Source organism: Larimichthys crocea, chromosome XI (assembly GCF_000972845.2).
Source record: "Larimichthys crocea isolate SSNF chromosome XI, L_crocea_2.0, whole genome shotgun sequence".
Lineage (NCBI taxonomy): Eukaryota > Metazoa > Chordata > Actinopteri > Sciaenidae > Larimichthys > Larimichthys crocea.
Genome location: NC_040021.1, coordinates 1,489,539 through 1,507,321, shown reverse-complemented (window position 1 = coordinate 1,507,321; position 17,783 = coordinate 1,489,539). Strand labels below are relative to the sequence as shown.

The window sequence follows — 17,783 nt, the reverse complement described above, 5'->3', positions numbered from 1 at the left end:
TATATGAGATCAATTCCAGATCCATAATGTCATTTTAAGGAAGTTGTCGGCTAATTGGACGTGCCTGAGTTTGACTACATCACAGTGATGAGCCGTCCAGCTGCAGCAGCAGCTGGCCAGTCTGTCTGAAACCTGAAATCCTGCATAGTCCACACACATCTTCTTCCCGCTCACTGTATTCTTCTGTCTCTCCTCTGCTCCTGCATGTGTTCTTTCTCATGCAGACACACACACACACAGACACACAGACACACACACACTCTGCTTTCTCTCTCATTATCATTTTTCCTCTCTTTCTTTGATTCTCTCTGACGCACACTTTCTCCCTCCATCTCTCTCTGTGGCCTGACCAGCTGGGTGGAAAGAATCACTTGTTTATCTCTCCCGCTGCCCGTCAGGGGCTTTTGCTTTGCCGTTGCTTAGCAACTGCAGCAGAAGCCGGCATTGGCTGCCCGTGGTCTGCGTTGCTGTGTGTTTGCGTGTGTGTCAGAGAGAGAGAGACAGAGAGAGAGAGTGAGAGACTCCATGTTGACATGGCAGGCTGAGGACAGACAGACACGTGCCGTCCTCACCTCCTGAGTGGCTGCCAGCCTTTGTGTGGCTCACAGTGGAGCCACACACACCTTGGACTAGCACAGCTGAGACACACAAATACACACTCCAGACTAGACGGAGACCTACTGATCCCACTGTCTCTCTGCAACTGGCTGCAGGAACAGAATCTATTTTTCCGTTCAACTGCCTGACACTGTGTTTGTGTCCTATGTCCATTCTCTAAATGTTTTTATCAGTCAGAATGTATTGAAACTGCAGATATATTTTACTGTAAATAATTACAAGATTTACTTTATCCCAATTTTGACGTTGTCAAATACTATAACTCATTATAGAAGAATAATCCAACAAATCAGTGACATCAGTGAGGTGAAGCTATGGGTAAACCCAAACCAAACAACCCAAGTCTAAATCTGATTTTCAAATCAGAAGCAGAATAAACCAAAAAAAGAAAAGGTGACTATGTAGTGTAATATTTAAAACCTCCCTGTTGAGGAGGAGGAAGTTTGGGGCACAAAGTCACTGGATAACTGTAGTAACCAAGCGTGACAGCTCCAGAACTAGACTAGGGTTCACATCTCAGGATGGGAATCCAGAACTGCTTTCAAATTGTCTGATTTATCAGAATCATGTGCCTGTGAGCTTATCAATTTCTATCTATGGATCTATGCCGACATGTTTCTCTGACAGTTGCACATTAGAAAAATGTTACACTCAGTGTCACACTGGAAACTTAAAACAACAAGGAGTCATGGCGGAGAGGAAGAAACAGTCCAAAGCATGACTTCACAAAGAAAGACGACAGCAGTGCTAATAAAACATTTATAAAATTATGGTTTCAAGTCAGGATGGAAACACCAGCCAATATGCTGAAACACTTTTCGACACAACAGAGCCTCAATTTCAGCACGCCACGACAGTCAACAAGCTTCCTGCTCAGTTTGTACACCATGTTCAGACGCAGAGATCAAAAAAACGTTAGAGATAGATAGAGTTAGATAGAGATTCTTTTTTTATTGTTACATGTGTGTGATTTCACCTTTTCTGTCACTCGACCGCTGTGAATTGTTCCAAATTTTTCACCAAGTTTAATATTTCCTAATTCAGCCCTCATTTAACTGAGCATGGCGTTCATAATAACAATATTTCATTTCTGCTGAAATGTAAATTTTCCCCATTTTTTTATCTCGTAATGACGGTGTGTTTCACTCACACACAGACCTGTCTGGATCCTCCGCAGGGAGCTATGCCTGTGAGCTCCAGCATATGCTGCTCACCCCCCTCCAACCTTCGCAGCACTCTTGTACAGTACAGTGTGAGCCTGCTCTGAGAAGCTCATTGTCTTTCAGCACCACATCTCATCTTGCATCACCCTCCCCTCCTGTTCCGAGGCAGTTGTATGTCTCGCTGTGCAGAGAGCTGCTGGGAATATTTCTTCCTCTTTTGGAACCTCCACTTCGGGTCCAGCAATCTCAACAATTGTGCCCAGGGGACTGTGGCATTGCAGCGCATGCAGCATCTGTCATGCCATAGTGTGTGTGTGTGTGTGTGTGTGTGTGTGTGTGTGTGTAAATCTATATGTGTATGTCTTGTGGTTGAGGAACGGTGCCACAACCTTCCTTCCCCTTCCTCTCCTGAAGCCCTGCCATCATCACGGTAGGCATGTCTCTGGGCATGTGCAGACACATTCGGGCAAGAATCAAGCTCCTACTCAATACTGCCTCCTCCTGTCCGACTGTCTGTCAGCCCCATCACTGGTGTGACATGAGTGGAGAGAGTCTCACAGCCCCTAGCCTCTGTCTTCATTTCCACAGCGCTGTTAGGATTAAACGTGGTGCAGCAGCGTGCAGCCTGATGATGCCACAAATCGTCTGCAGTACAGTTTCACCTCAGGTGACTCTCAGCAGAGTGCGTGTCTGCCCAAGAGTGATGATATTACAGTGCCCCTTGTTATAAATACGGTATCTCCCTCTCTCTGCATCGGGCTGACCCACTCTGTGCCCACAACCCCCCAGCAGTGCTCTACCTCTCTTTCTGTTTAGTTATTTAGCTAATGGCCTGTTTTAACATGCCGTGCATGTCTATCATGAATCATGACATTACAGGCTCGTTGTCCCACTCATCTATCTGTGTTGCCTCGCAGTGATTGGTCAGAAAGCATACAGGAGGGGGGGTGGAATGAAAACAGTCCACTAGTCCCTCAGCACAGTCCATCCATCTCAATTTCACCCTGTCACTGGATTTAATAGTCTCTGTAGAGGAAGTCACATCTAAAGCTCCAGCTGCTTGGCTCATGTGTGTGTTCAACAAGGACGGTGTCACTGCATGCTGTGAATATGAGTACAGTGGGTTGATTCATATTACCCTGTAGTACTGACAAGTATTTTGATTTGGTGATACCTTCCTGAGAAACATGAAATCCCGTCCATCCATTATCTGGAACTGCTTATCCTCATCAGGGTCATGGAGTCTATCCCATCATGTTAAAGTTTTGGCATGCAGCCTGAAAGTTTGAGCAGTTGTCTTGCATTTGTTGACATTTTTTCCTTTTTTGTAGTTGCTACTGTATCTTTCTTTTCCCAAGTGCAGAAAATGAATATGATGTCATTTCTAGGCCAGTGTAGGTGCAAAAGTATCAAAACACTCAATCCATGTAGGAAAACACACACTCACATTCACAAACTGTAACTTTTTTTTTTTAACAAGCTATCAGGACTTCTGTAAGGTTGTGATGTCACAACTATAAAGTCAACGCCCCCTTCTGCACCTACCATCCAGGTGGGCTACAATCCATTACTCGTGGTGGGCCTGGTTGTGTGTCACTAAGAAAACAGTCAGCCAATCAGAAGAGAGGTTCATGAACACACAATGCAACACAAACACTATTCCTGTTAGAGAGAGCAGATGTGATAGTATACTGAGGTGCTTTTTAGTACTTAAAACCACAAATGTGTCTTCTTATGAATAATAAGTAATAAAACACAGTGTCAAATATTGAATCTTTTAATACTGTTTTGTTACTTATCAAAATGCATCCACAGTGATGACATTGAATATGTGGTCATTGCCAACATTTGGTAGTGTTTACTTGCTCTTTGATCAGCTCCATTCTTTTGAGCACTTGTTGGATGCACTTTGCCAGTTGTGTAGTGAAGAATGGAAAAAATCAGTTCCTGTTGTATTAGCTCATTTACTGCGTGCAAATATAAAGAGGCCGTGTAAATCGTCATATCACGTTGGATTGAAGCAGAGAGGGAAGAAAACGCAGCTTTAATGTAGGCTTGTACACATGTGTGGAAGGACAACAGTTTCATCAGCGGAGGATAAATGGTGCTGTTTAATCTTTTGTTTTGTTTGTCTAAATTGTGTGTTCTACTGCCAGTCCAACTAATAAAATGTTTCATGTTCTTTATAAATTTAAACCACAGTGTGGATGGATAAATGTGATAGTAAGTCTGATGTTTAATGGATTTTTTTGTTGTTCTTGTTGCGTTTCAGGCCAGAAAACATGTCTCCACCTCCACGGCGTGTTCCCCTACATCTACGTGCCATACGATGGCCACGGCCAACAGCCAGAGCGCTACATGCGGCAGGTGGCCTTCAGCATCGACAGGGCCCTCAACGTTGCCATGGGAAACCCCGCCTCCAGCGCCCAGCACGTCTTCAAAGTGGTGCTGGTCTCTGGCATGTGAGTGACGAGTGATTTTCTGGTCGTACCAACACTACTGAGCAGATAGATATCACTTTTTTTAACACTCATTAATACCAGTCATTCTTATGAATGGTCCAAGTTTATATGCAGCAGCATGTCATCGCATTCCATGTGCTCTTTTTCTTCCAGGCCTTTCTATGGCTACCACGCTAAGGAGAAGCACTTTATGAAGATCTATCTGTACAATCCTCAAATGGTCAAAAGGTAAGGTTACCATGGATCGATGCAGTTTAATGTGAAAAGGGATCATCCCTTGCACCGGCTGTTTGATGTTACTGAATGCCAGACTGTGTGCGCATGACTGTGCCAGCTTTCTAAACTGAAATCGATCGCCGTGTGTTCAGTTTGTACAAATTGATCGGCCCTGTGTGTGTTTGTGTGTGTGCAAGCACACAGGAAGACTGTGAATTATTTGCCAGAGATCAGCGTTAGCGGTGACAATGTGAGTAGAGTTGTGCTGCTGAATTGGTACTTGGCAGAGAGAGGGTGAGTGACAGAGGAGGGGAGCGGGTAAGAGAGAGACAGGAAGAGGCTCGAGGAGAGTATAAGGATGAGATTGGAGAGAGAGAGGGGGAGAAGGCAGACTGATGAAGGAAATAAGTGACTGAGAGCAATGAAGAGAGGTTTAGGGGGAAAGGGGGAGAGGGAAGACTGTTCAAGAAGCGGGGGGTAAAGAGGAGAGTGTGAGTGGCAGGTCTGGATGCCCTGCATCCCCCCCTCAGCCCCTCGTCTCCAATCAGTCAGTCAATCAGTCAACACAGCGCTCTGACCTTTTTAAAGGGGAAACATGACTCCAGGACAAATCTTAAACATTCACAGTGAACCACTCCCCGTTTGTCTTTATCTACCAAGCAGGTACTGTAAATGTAAGAATTTCGGTGGCGGAGGATGGTTCTGGAAACCAGGTCATCCTTTTTCTGTGAGGACACCCAGCAGATTTAAATAAAAGGACTGCCTTTATATGTATATTTCAAAGAGGTGCTCCATTGATATGAAATGTCAGAGTCAACTTGACATTTAAAAACCGTTGTCTAATGTCTTCTGTGGCTCTGAGGAGCTTTCTAATTCGAACAGCTTTTTTTGCAGAGAGCACGTCACAAACAAACAGCACACAGATGACGAAAATAACTCGAAATGAAACTGTACTGTTTTAACAGTGATGTTGCCTTTCAAACTTTGCAGGGGTCTGTGTTGTTTAAGGAACCAGTGAAACACTGAAATAGATGTAGTAATAGATTTAAAGGCTTATCAGATGCCAAAACACTGCAGAACAACTAACAAGCTGGCAAAACAAGTCTCCAACTTCTGGACTATCAGCACTGTATTTCCCAGAGCTGTGTCCTCTGCTCTTCTCCCTTTACACCAACAGCTGCACCTCTAGTCATTAGTCCTTTAAGCTCCTGAAGCTCATGGACGACACCACCCTCATTGGACTCCTTTCAGATGTTTCTGAGTCCGCCTATAGGTGGGAGATTGACCATCTGGTGACCCTGTACAGTCAGTGCAGCTTGGAGATCACTGATTCCTGAGGACTGTCATCACCCAGGGGCTCAACACCAATTCCCTCACCAAGAAATCCCAGCAGACGATGTCATTTCTATGGCAACTGAAGAAGTCCAACCTGCCAAAGCCAATCATGGTGCACTTCTACAGCTCCATCATTGAGTCCATCCTCACCTCCTCCATTACTATCTGGTACACTGCTGTCACTGCCAAAGACAAGGTCAGACTGCGGCGTGTCATCCGCTCTGCTGAGAAGGCGATCGGCTGCAGTCTTCCATCTCTTCTCTACCTGTTTGAATTTCAGGACCCTGAGGTGTGCAGGAAATATTGTGGGTGACCCCTTCCATCCTAGATACAAACTCCGGTTGGAGGCTGTGGAGGCTGTGGTCCTTCAGGACCATATTTCACAACCCAACTTCACCAACAAGGCCCAGGGGCACACCCTGACACTGACTTTTACACCCCCACACATTACATTAATATTAACATAAATATAAACACACATCTTATTTTACTTTATCTCTTTGACCTGCTACCTTGATATAATTATCTTTCAGGCTTAAATATTCTCCTTTCTGTAAAGTTTTGCACATTAATGGAAGATTGTTAACACATTTCTGCACAAATCTGTACAGCTCATTTAAAGCTCATAAAAATGCTTCTTGACATCTTAGTATAAAAACATAAAAATCATGTTTATATATTTTCCTTAATATGTGCGTTATCCACCAAAGCACCCTGTATGTGAAAACCAACAAACCTGAGTCTGAATCACGTTACAAAGTAGCCTGGAATGTGTGTTTGCTCGGGTTTGATTGAGCTCCTTGTCAGATGAAGTAAAATTTGGTTCAAATTTCCTGGTTCAACTTTTCTTCCTGTGTATGGCCCCCTCACTGTGCTGCTGGACTGGTTCCATTCAAATAAATGAGCCGGCCTGTGTTCTGTCATTGTTAGCTGTGAATGTAGAATTTGTTTGGACGATGGATCACATTTTTTTGTATTACTGGTACCTGAAACAACAAGCCCCCTACCAAAGCAGCCCCTTGCATGCTTTTACGTCGAGCTGTTTTACAGCGACACAAAGCAGACTGCACTTCGACAATGTTACAAAGTTTTAATGAAGCTGTAACGAAGAGGACTTTCATTCCCTGGAGCTTGAGATGGAGTTGAGGGAACATTGCACCATGCACTTTAATAATTGCACAGGCACTTGTGTAAAGCAGTGGCACTTTATTGGGTTTGCACACTTTGCACATGGCATATTTGCACATTTGATATACATATAGGTTCATAATGGATTGTTTCTATATTTATTGTCTCTTCAAATCTTATCTGTATCTGGTAGGTTCTGTGATGGCCACATGGTTCCACCTGCAAAAGAGGGACATGTGATTTATTGTGCATTTTTGGTAATTGAATGCTAAATTGACATAATGTGACTAATCTAATATATGTTGTGCAATTGTGTGTGTTAGTATATTGGGAATGGTAAAGTGTGTAAAATGGTATTCACCAGTCTCCGTTGTCTCCAGGGTGTTCAAGCAAAAAGCTTCCCCAGGGAACGGGCACCATATTTATAGTTCCGGGGGCATCCAAGTGGTGATTAGTGGAGGTGTTGGAAAATGGTGTATTTTATTAGTGTAATGTGCTAGAATTGGGATAAGGTTGTGTTTGTAAATAGATGTATGTGTATACAGTGGGAAAATTGTGGGAATAATAATAAATAAGAAGTGTTTTTCAGAAGGAGAGCAAGTCAGCATGGTGAATGGGTTCTCCCTCATTAGCTAGACACCCTATATAAGGCCGTTTTGTGACCATTGGGTGATTGTTGTGTGATGTGGAGAGTGTTTGCCATGCTGTTAAAGACTTTACAATAAAAGACCCGTCTGTGACACCTGACAATCCTGCCTGGGTATTCTTTTGCTGTAATTGTGGTTCACCTAACAAAAGCACACAAGATTTATAGTAAAGAACAAACAATGTACATGAAGCTGGAGAAATTAAACAATGAGGGAAACAAAGAGGAGATGGGATGATCCATAGAGCACAAGGTCAGATCAGACTGTTCTGGGCCCTGTGTGTGATGAGAATTGAATGTCAGAGGAGAAGAGAAATGATTTCACACATACTGATTTTAAGTGATGGGCTCTCTCTTGGCATGAGCTGGAAGCTTGTGGGCACTTTTGCATTTGAGCACCTTATTTTTTACTCAGCTGGGTTTTAGTGTCTCAAATTTCCGTTACAATGGAGCACAGAGATGCTGTTCATTTCCTGAATGATGTTTCCATGCATCGTTTTCTCACTGAAGTCCTCATCAGCTTGTTAAAAGACACAAAACTGGTGACTGACTGTAAGACAATCAAACTGAGCAAGACTGGTGCTTTCAAGGTTGTAAATGTCCATAACGTTGAACCTTTCTTCTGCCAGCTACAGACCATTGACATATATAAAGAGTCTGTACATGCATCACAAGCAGGGCTCAGCTGTCAACCGTGACACGAACCCCTTCCAAAAGCATCAAATAATTCATCAGAACCTATCTATCAGAAAAATGAACCATTGATCCACCAATCTGATCAGAACTGCCTAAAATCACAGGAACCATCTTTATTTGAAATTTGTCCCATTTGTTCATGTCATGGCGAGGTTTATGATCTATACTGCAGCCCACCGTCATCTTTATATACAGTCAATGGATCAGAGCAGTTGCAAGCCCTTTATTTTATCTTCTAATCTATGCCATCTCAGCCACACCAGCCCTGTTACCGTGTAGCTGAGGGGCGATGGCCGCTAAATGTGTCATCCTCTCTAATCCTTAGTTATGGGGTATTCTCTGTTTGTTGCAGGGTGTGTGAGCTGTTACAAAGCGGAGCAGTGATGAACAAGAGTTACCAGCCCCACGAGGGCCACATCCCCTACCTACTGCAGCTCTTCATAGACTACAATCTGTACGGGATGAACATGATAAACCTAGGGGCCGTCAAGTTCCGCACGGGCCAGAAAAAAGGTAAGAGGAGAAAGACGGAGGTCACAACTCATCCTTCATTTTGTCATGTATTATTATTTGTCATCCCCTACTCCCGTTCTCTTTAGGTCAGGTCATGCGTTACACATGTCCCGGTTATGTCTCTGTGCTGTCGAGCAAGTTTCAAACTTCCGCCACACAGGACACTGCTGGTTTTGTCTCTGCATAGCCAGGTTTCCTTCTGCTCACTGCATTGTTCCTCCTGGTTCAGCAGGGATGGAGAGCATGCCAGGGGAAGGCTGCCATGCCTTGTGTCATATCGAATTAGTCCTGATCTTACCTCAGCCTCAGGACGCCTCTGTTGTCTTTTTAAAGCTCCCTCTGTTTTCAGCTCTAATGTTTGTCCCCTCGCTTCTTTCCACATGCTTTGTCTTGTGGTCTTTGCTCTTTTTTTCTCTCCCCCTCTCCCTCTTTGTACTAGCTCTCTCTGACCTCTCAGCATTCCTTTCTCCATTTTATTGTAGTCTTTTCCCTCTTTAGTTAGCCCGTCTCTCTCTGCTCTATTTTAGTAATTCTATTCTTTCTTTGCTGCTCGCTGAGGAGGTAAAAGTGGAATCTAGTGGAGGCACACTGCCTTCTGAAAATCATTCGGGAAGCTTGCACAGAACCAGCAGATTGAAGAAAAAAAAACAACTAAATCAAAAGGTGTGAGGACAGAACAAGAATAAGCAAGCAGATACTGGGCGCATTGTAGTCTGCCGGCTCTCTCTCTCTTGTGATTGGAGAGCAGAGTCTTTTGGAGCTCTGTCACCTCTGCAGAGTTGACGATACAGAAGGTGCACAGAAGAAGTGCACTGTCTCCAGGTTTTGCCTTCAAATGCAGCGCGATGCTGATGCACTGCAAAAGTTGCATGCGTCACTTTGTGAAATGTAACCAAAACATCGGGAGGACTTGTCAGGCTGACGTTATCTTTTGTGTAAATTTAGCAACTCTGTACCCAGCTTTATAAAAATCCATTTTTATCTCTCCTGTAGAATCACACCAAACTCTAATGATATGTTCTTGGTCACTGGTTCGCCTTCACACTTCCAGACAACCTGACAAATACACCAGTATTCACTGTTATTTACACGGTTTTCTCCCCTACAGCAAAAATGTGGCTCTTTGGCTGCTTTAAGTCCACCGTGTAGACTAGCTAGCCATTCACATTGGCCTTTTGGTGCCGGGCAGTGGGTTTATCACAGCATTATCACTACAAACAGATACTTTATGTGGCTGGAAACAATTTTACTGAGAGCAGTGAGACTCAAAGATTGAAGTTGCAAACCAGAAAAGAAAAAAAAACAGTGAGCTAAAAGAAGCTAAAACATTTCAGCCTGAACAAAGTGCATTGTCACTACATCCACTGAAAATATTGATCATAGCAGCTTTAAAGCAACTTCACATAACATTTGTCTTCTTCTTTCACACAGAAAGTTGAAGAGCCGCAAACACACATTTGATATGTGTGTGTTAATTAAATATGTTGAAAGTTTGCTCTGACTCCTGAACCCAACTGTCACTGGGCCTCACAGTGGGAGTGTCAGACTGAGGCTTTCCTCCTCAGATCTTGGGTGAAGCGGACCCTCAGAAGCCCAACACTACCTCCCCCTGATGGATACTAAACCTCTGGCTGCCAACTCTGTTTGATCACAGCTTAGTCCTAATCTCAGACCAGCACCTCCGCTCATCATCGCTGATGAGGCCTCTCTCCTCACACTCCCAGAGAGCATCCAGCCCGGCAGGGCCGCCTTCACATGTAAGGGCATTAATGATTCAGGACAGGAAATTCCACACTTGATTTTAATAAGTTCTTTTTTCAAAATCCTCACGCTTGACTGTCCTCCGACAAAAGCAGGGCTCCCAAGTTTGATCCACCTCTGCACTGATGCAATCAATGGAAAGAGGGCTCCAATGCCCCCACACAACAAAGGAAGTAAAACACCCCAGTAATGGGTACACCTGTTTACATTTTCTTCCCCCCTCAAGCTCAAAGTTGAAAGCAAGTTCTTAATCTGGGATCAAGTGGAAGAATGATAAAGGGGGCTGGACTGCTAAAATGGGCCAGTTTGAGATGAATAGAAGCTTTAATGTGTTGTGAAGTCCACTCCACAGTCTGAATACTCACCTGCAAAACATTTTGAAGGTGGGGTTAGTCACTTGGACAAAGCCAAACAAATACACCCCTCCCCTCAGGGCTCCTTCACAAACTCAGGCATATACAGCGTGATGTCTCTTTTTCAAAGCTGAAGCAAAACAATAAAAGTCCACCCGTGGAAAGCTGCAGAGATGTTGACTATACCTTTGCCTGAATGTAAAAAAACATATTTTTCAATTTTCTCTCTTCTGGTCTTCTTCTTGGCTGTTTGTCGCTCATCATTATTTTGTGGCGTTCAGCACGGTAACATGTGCCAGATTTCCTGTTCCTGTCACTCCCGCCGTCCCTTTTCCCTTATCTCCTCTCTCTCCCCGTGTCGCGCGCACTAGCACGAACGCCGCCTGTTGCTGACTGGCTGGTAGGGACGGGTTACATTAGGATTGTATTTCTATGCTCATACTATACTGTTCTCTTTTGTTTTTGTTATTTTGGGGCCTTTTGAACCTAACAGCTGAAGAGTGACAGGGAAGTGGGGAGAGAGGGGGTTGGGGATGACATGCAGCAAAGGGCCACTGCAGCAAGAACTCAGCCTCTGTACATGGGGTGCATGCTCCAGGTGAGCTGCCAGGGGTAACCAGAAGAGTCATTTTCTCATGACTTTTTTGTTTCTGGAGTTATTTCAGTCAGCTGCACTTTTATTAAATTTAATGAGCCTGCACTTTGAAACATTTTGCCCTGTTAGTTGTTTATGTAACATTACATTAATTCCGATAACACTTCAGCACCAACCAATCAGGTATCGGATCTTGATAACCCATCCTCATTGGCTGGTATAGGGTTTTGTGGCTCGGCCTGAAACACTTACAGAGCCACGGCAGTGAACAAACACCAGATTTATTTCAGCACACACACCCTGTGAAAGGCCTGGACATTTTCGGACAAGCGGACCGTGAGGTGATATTCACTCAATCTGACAAAAAGTGTGTTGGATTAGAAGGACTGACCACACCTTAAGAACCAAAACTATCACGAGCAGTCAGACACACTGGTCTAGAAGAAAAACCTGTGAGGACACTTGAGGAAGACGTGGCTGAAAGCTCCAGAAAAGTCTTGCACTTTGAGTTAGGAAAAGTGTTTTCACAGCTCTGAGATGACCATCTCATTCATTCACTGCAGATGATGCAATAAGCACACCTCGTACTCGCCATGAAAACGTGTTTAATATCTCAATACTGTGATGAAGACAAGTGACTATTGTGTGTTTGAAGTCATGTCACCAGAAAATGAATGTGTTACTTACAGCAGTCCCAGGTAGGCAAACTCCCAGCAGTCGTCCCAGCATCAGCCCCTGGAAGAGCCCCTGCACCTCCAAGCTCAACGACAGCACCCTGGGGGGCACGTTTGTCCGCTGGGAGGAGAACACCATACCCTGGTGAGTCTCACCTGCACAGCCTTGTCTGCATTAACTATCTTTTTATTTCTGATAACCTGATGCTGCAAGAGACAATTCTCTTTTCATAGTTTGTCTCAGCCACATCTGTCTCTTTGTCAAATGGACGAGGTCTGAAATGCTATGTATACATTCTGAGAGAAAAAGCCATACAGTCAATCTCTCAACAAAAATAAATTTCATTAGTACAATAGGATTTCCTGCAGGGCATGTAGGCTACCTCTTCTTATTTTTAATACCACCTCTTTCCCTGTCCTTCCTGTCTGCAGCTCCCTAGTCCTGGATGAGGTGGAGAAGCAGAGCACCTGCGAGCTGGAGGTTGACGCTGTTGCTGTAGATATCCTCAACCGCCTGGAAATTGAAAGTAAGATCACTCAGAACATCCCCACCTGCTGCACCCTTCCACCAGTCTCCACCAGTACGATAGCCCATTCTGACACAGTTGTAGGGATACTACCCGCAGCAGAAAGAATCTGCACTTAAGGTGCAGCACCTTTAGCTCAGATGACTGATAGCACCCAGCTGCTCAGAGCACCTCCCACCCATCAAATCCATTAGCAGCCCTAACATGAACCATGCAGAGCTGACCTAACACCTTCTGTCACAGGGGAGCAGAGAGGGGGAGAGATTAACAGGGATGAGAGAACCCAAGATGGAAGGATGTATCATTGAAGCAAACGCGACCCATAAAGCAGATGGCGTGATCTGACAAAGCTCCACATAGAACCGATGAAACTGTTGCTTCTGTTTGCTCAAACCTCAGGGTTTAGTGACTGTGCCTGTGGCTGCTTGTTTTTAATATTTGAAGGTTTTATTCATCTGGATTTGTTTTATTGTAGCCTGTGAAGGGTAGAGAGAAGCTGTTCAGAGGAGGAAGAGGAGTCACCACGAGTAGAGAGGCATGGTTTTTAATGAAGAAAATCCACCGATCTTTGAGCAGCGAGGCCAAAAATGTGCCTTTTTATGCTTTTGATGGGAAGATGATCCTCGTCCACAGTGTCCGAACTGAACCATACAGCGGGTTTTAAATCACGAGTATGCCAGTAATGCCAGTCACAGAGTGGCTGTGCTGGTAAACACGAGGGTGCATTTCTAGTGCTGACACATGTTTTTTCGGTATAAAAGTCAAACAGTTCTCCAGCGGCTGAATCCTCACTGCCATCCGAAGCCACAAGTGCGCAGAGTTTGTCGGTACGGCTTTGAAAGACCCGTTTAGCACACATTACATGTCCTCGTCGGGACGAGGGCCTCAGGTTACCGCAGCACAGCGAGCTCTGCTGAATGTTTTGTTTCTGCGTTAAAGACGGCGCTTGCATGGAGGCTGTGAGTCTGCAGCCAGTCCTTATGATTTAGATCCTGCTGGACGCAGGAGCGTAAACCACAACCAGCATCTGTCTTAGAGTGAAGAAAGGAAAGGAGAGGCCACTCCAGGGCAGGCAGTGCTTGTGCTCTGACTCATACTTTTCCATCTGCTCTGTAACAGTGGATAAAAACTGCACTGTTAAAAAGGACTACAGTATGTATGGGTTGGATTTTATGCTCCAAGCCTGGCTTTGATTCATCAGCTCTGCTTTCCATAAAAAGTGAAAAAAGTCTTTTGTTGTCCTCCTCATTCAGACAATAAAGTATGATAGCATTGTTAGCCGAAACACTGTGCTGTAACTTTCCTCTGTGTTCAGGTCAGATTGGCAGGAACCCGGGCCTGCAGGCCATCTGGGAGGACGAGAAGCAGAGGAGGAGACAGAGGAACCAGGGCTCCCAGATAGAAACCCCTGAGTCACAAGGTGAGCACATCCACAGTGGAAACTCTTCATGTCTTTGCTTTTTCCACACATCACAGCGGCAGACAGCTTGTGCCAAAAGTGATTTGGCATTGGTGATTTTGTCATTAGATTATAAAGGTGCCAGCGACACACCCACCAAAACAAAATGTGAGTTTTCCACTATGAAAGTCAAACCCACCAATCCAACTAGTAGTACCCACAGCCCACCCATGACCCATCCAACTGCACTCTGAGTTAGAAAAACAAACACAGAGAAAACGGAGCCGACAAATTATTTATGCTGTCCAAGAAGGCTCTTCGTGTCTTGTTAATGGTTTTCAAAGAGTTGTTAAGGGAGAATCTAATTTCCCCAAATTTGACACACAGTAGAACCTCTTTAATCCATGTATCGTGAGTGAGGGGCCGAAACATGTTTCCACTTTGTACGGATGAGACATCGAGCCAAGTCGTGAAAGCTGGAACACTGTATGGGAAAGTTTGCTTCAGGAGGAAAGCCAAATGTTCTTGTGAATGTGTTAGGAACGGTGATTTATGTTGCAGACGTCCTGCAGAGTTTGTCTTTGTCCAGTAGCTCGGGACAGGACCACAACATACGCATGAGGTCTGCTGATGAGTGTTTACACCTGTTACAGGTAACACAAGGTACATCTTAGCTAATCAAACATTGTTATCGTGGATGCAGAATCTTTCACCGCAGCAGGCCATTTCTTGCACAAATTGAGGATGAGTGGTCCAATTTTCTTCTGCCAGTTAAAAGTCCACCTCCATGGTGGCTCAGTTAGTTCATCTCCCAATGCTTTCTAACTTCCCAAAGCCCATTGGTTCCTACTGAAGACATAAATGTCTGGTTAACAATATATAACTTATTTTCAGTGGTTAATTAATGCACATCTAGTACTTTAGTGAACATTTGTGGCAGCAGGACGGTGTGAAAAAGTGTGTGGTTCAGTTCATGGTGATAAAGGAACATGTCACCTAATTTCTCAATTCATCACCGGAACTTTGATCTACTGTACTTGCCGTAGTTGTGCGCACACACACATGTGTTAGAAATATTGGCCAAGACTACAGAAATACGGTGTATGAAATTGTAAATATCTTTTCAGTTTCAAACCAAAATGTTCTGGCTGTTTGTAGACATGCTTAATGTAGCTACAACTTCAAAAAGAAAACTTGAGGAAAGTAAAGTGAGCTGTCTCATTTAAGTGGCACCAGCCTCTCTGCTCTCTATGACAGAGTTATGACCGTCTTTTCAGGCAGTATAAATTCTTTTGTGGCCGACTGTATTGTTTCATCGTGTTTAGCGTCTTGTTAGCTAGCTGTGACATCTGTCTTAGTTTTGTTGTTGAGCCCTCCTACAGTGGAAGATGGTGTTTGAGTTTTATCCCTCTGGAACTGTCCGGATCGATGGTGACACAACTTTGTCTTCTAACCACAAATAAGAACTTTAATCTTGCCAAACTTCGAGTTGTCCCCATACACACACACAGGGCGCTGTCATGGAGACAGGATGATAAATAGTCCCAGGCTTATGTACTCTGTTGTGATGAAATGTGTTTGTTTTCACATTTGCAGGCCTACTTCCAAGTTTACAGTGTCTGAAAAATGTAGGAAATGAAAATGTCCAGGTCTCTCACAGATTAGTTTCTTCAGCCCTCATATGTAGAATCAAACCCAGTCCCATTTTATTGTTTTGATTAAGCAATATAACTCCTCTAAAAGCAACTAGCAGCATACTTAACAGCAATTACTGACCAAAATGTTTTAATTGTAGTGAAGAATGTGAGGTCTGGAAAAACTTGTGGAATGTTACATCAGACAGTTTCCAGGAATGATGAACGTACTGTTGAAATGGTCTGATTTTTTTCCAGATCGTGGCTTTGTCACTTTGACGGAGAGTGAGAAAGTCTTCATGAAGAGATTCAAGGAGATCCTGCAGGAGAACAAGTTTGACGTGTAAGTTCCTCACCTTTCCTCTGCTGCTGATCTGTTGTCATGGTGACAGTTACCAGATGTTTCAGGACACATCGATGTGAAAGTCCAGCTAGAATGGTCTTACCAGAGGAGAGGAAGAAGAAGCTGGGACTGGGAAGAGAGAAACAGTGTTTGAAAGCAGCTCAGTCACATTAGTTCCTCACAAGTCTCAGACCACATCCAGCACAAGCTTCTTCCAGCTTGCTTCTTTTGTGTTGATCTGTCATGAAGCTGTTGCACATCCTCACTTTCCCCGTGCCTTCCAGCTTCACGTCAGTGTATTTGTCCGCCTCTTCTTCCCTCTCAGGGCAGAGAGGGAGGGAAGACACAGGAAGGAGGGGATGGAGAAAGTGAAGTCAGAACAGATGTGGCAAGCTGGGGGTGGGGGTGTGGGGGCGTGTAGACACAACGGGTGTAGTTTGCAGAAACTGGGAAGGAGAGTTCACACACACACACACACACACACACACACATACACACACATACTCCCACGGTGTACAGGCAGAAAGTACTTCCTGTTCCTGTTATAAATAAAAGTACAGTTGGCTCTGGAGCCGTGCATGCCTCTGCATCAGATCCAGATGGCTTCTATTCATTAACCTCTGATATCAGACAGGAACATAGGAGAGGGGCGGTGCAGTGCAGTGTGGGAGCAGTGTTGTAGAGCAGGGCTTGACTGATGGAACACACACACACATACACACACACACACACACACAGCTTGCTGGCGGCTCTCAACTCTCCCACTGCCTGGCTGTCTCACTCACTCTTTCTGCTAATACTCACACACAGTCTGTCACTTCCTTTCTGTTGGCGTTCCCTTCCTCTATTATGCACTGCCACTGTTGTTGCTGCATTCTCGAGGATTCACCTGGCACTGCAGGCTTTGTTGGAAATGTCTCATTTCTTTTCATCCTTTCATTTATCGCTTTTTTGTTTTATCCAGCGTGTATTCATGCTTTTCCTCTGTCACACAAACATGTGGCATCATTTCATTGTTTTAAGACATGCATGAAATTTATCAGTATTTTTTCATACATTTCAGAAATAAAATAATAAAATCTTAAAAAGCCAATAAAAAAGAATGAACACATGGGATGAAAAGATTAAGGACCAAAATGTGGCTAGTAAACTGATGAGGCACCTTAAATAAAAGTCAGACTAAAAGATGTCTTAAGATTTCTTCTAAGATCTTCATCCAAACTGTTGCAGAAGTCTCTATTTTTGCTTTCTCCTTCTGGATTTTATTCTTTTTCTGTTCCTGACTTTCACCTTATTCCACCACACCCTTTATATAATGTTCGGGTTCTTGGTTGACAAAACATATCCAATCTATAAGTGCCACGACCAACCAGGACTAAAGAACTGCGGGTTCACTTCTTAAACCTGGTTGGTGGATTCATTCCCCTCTCCCTGTCACTACATCAGAGGACAAAGACCCAAAACAATCAATCAGGTTCCAATCCTTCTCTACCTTCTGGCTTGTGGAATTTAGCTAGATCAATAAATCGCTTGTCAATTCATCGGTAGGTGGCAGTATTATAAATTGGTTTATGCTGTATAGTGTCACAGTTCTTAACCTGTCCATCAGAGAGCATTGGCTATCCGATTTTTTCATTTTTTTTATGCTCTGCTTGGTCACAAAAAACAAATCTGGGGGACTTGTGTCAAGACAAAAATGGCACCAGCAGATATATGATTA

General features: G+C 44.1%; 1 protein-coding gene across 1 annotated transcript in view; it reads left to right on the top strand.

The window, feature by feature from the left end:
* rev3l (REV3 like, DNA directed polymerase zeta catalytic subunit) overlaps positions 1-17,783 on the top strand; it is a 75,357-nt gene that overhangs the window by 28,146 nt on the left and 29,428 nt on the right. The window contains exons 2-8 of the mRNA XM_027284269.1: positions 4,054-4,243; positions 4,397-4,471; positions 8,617-8,777; positions 12,176-12,305; positions 12,593-12,687; positions 14,003-14,107; positions 15,979-16,063. Of these exons, the coding sequence (XP_027140070.1) occupies positions 4,054-4,243; positions 4,397-4,471; positions 8,617-8,777; positions 12,176-12,305; positions 12,593-12,687; positions 14,003-14,107; positions 15,979-16,063 (841 nt within the window). The remainder of the gene's footprint in view (positions 1-4,053; positions 4,244-4,396; positions 4,472-8,616; positions 8,778-12,175; positions 12,306-12,592; positions 12,688-14,002; positions 14,108-15,978; positions 16,064-17,783) is intronic.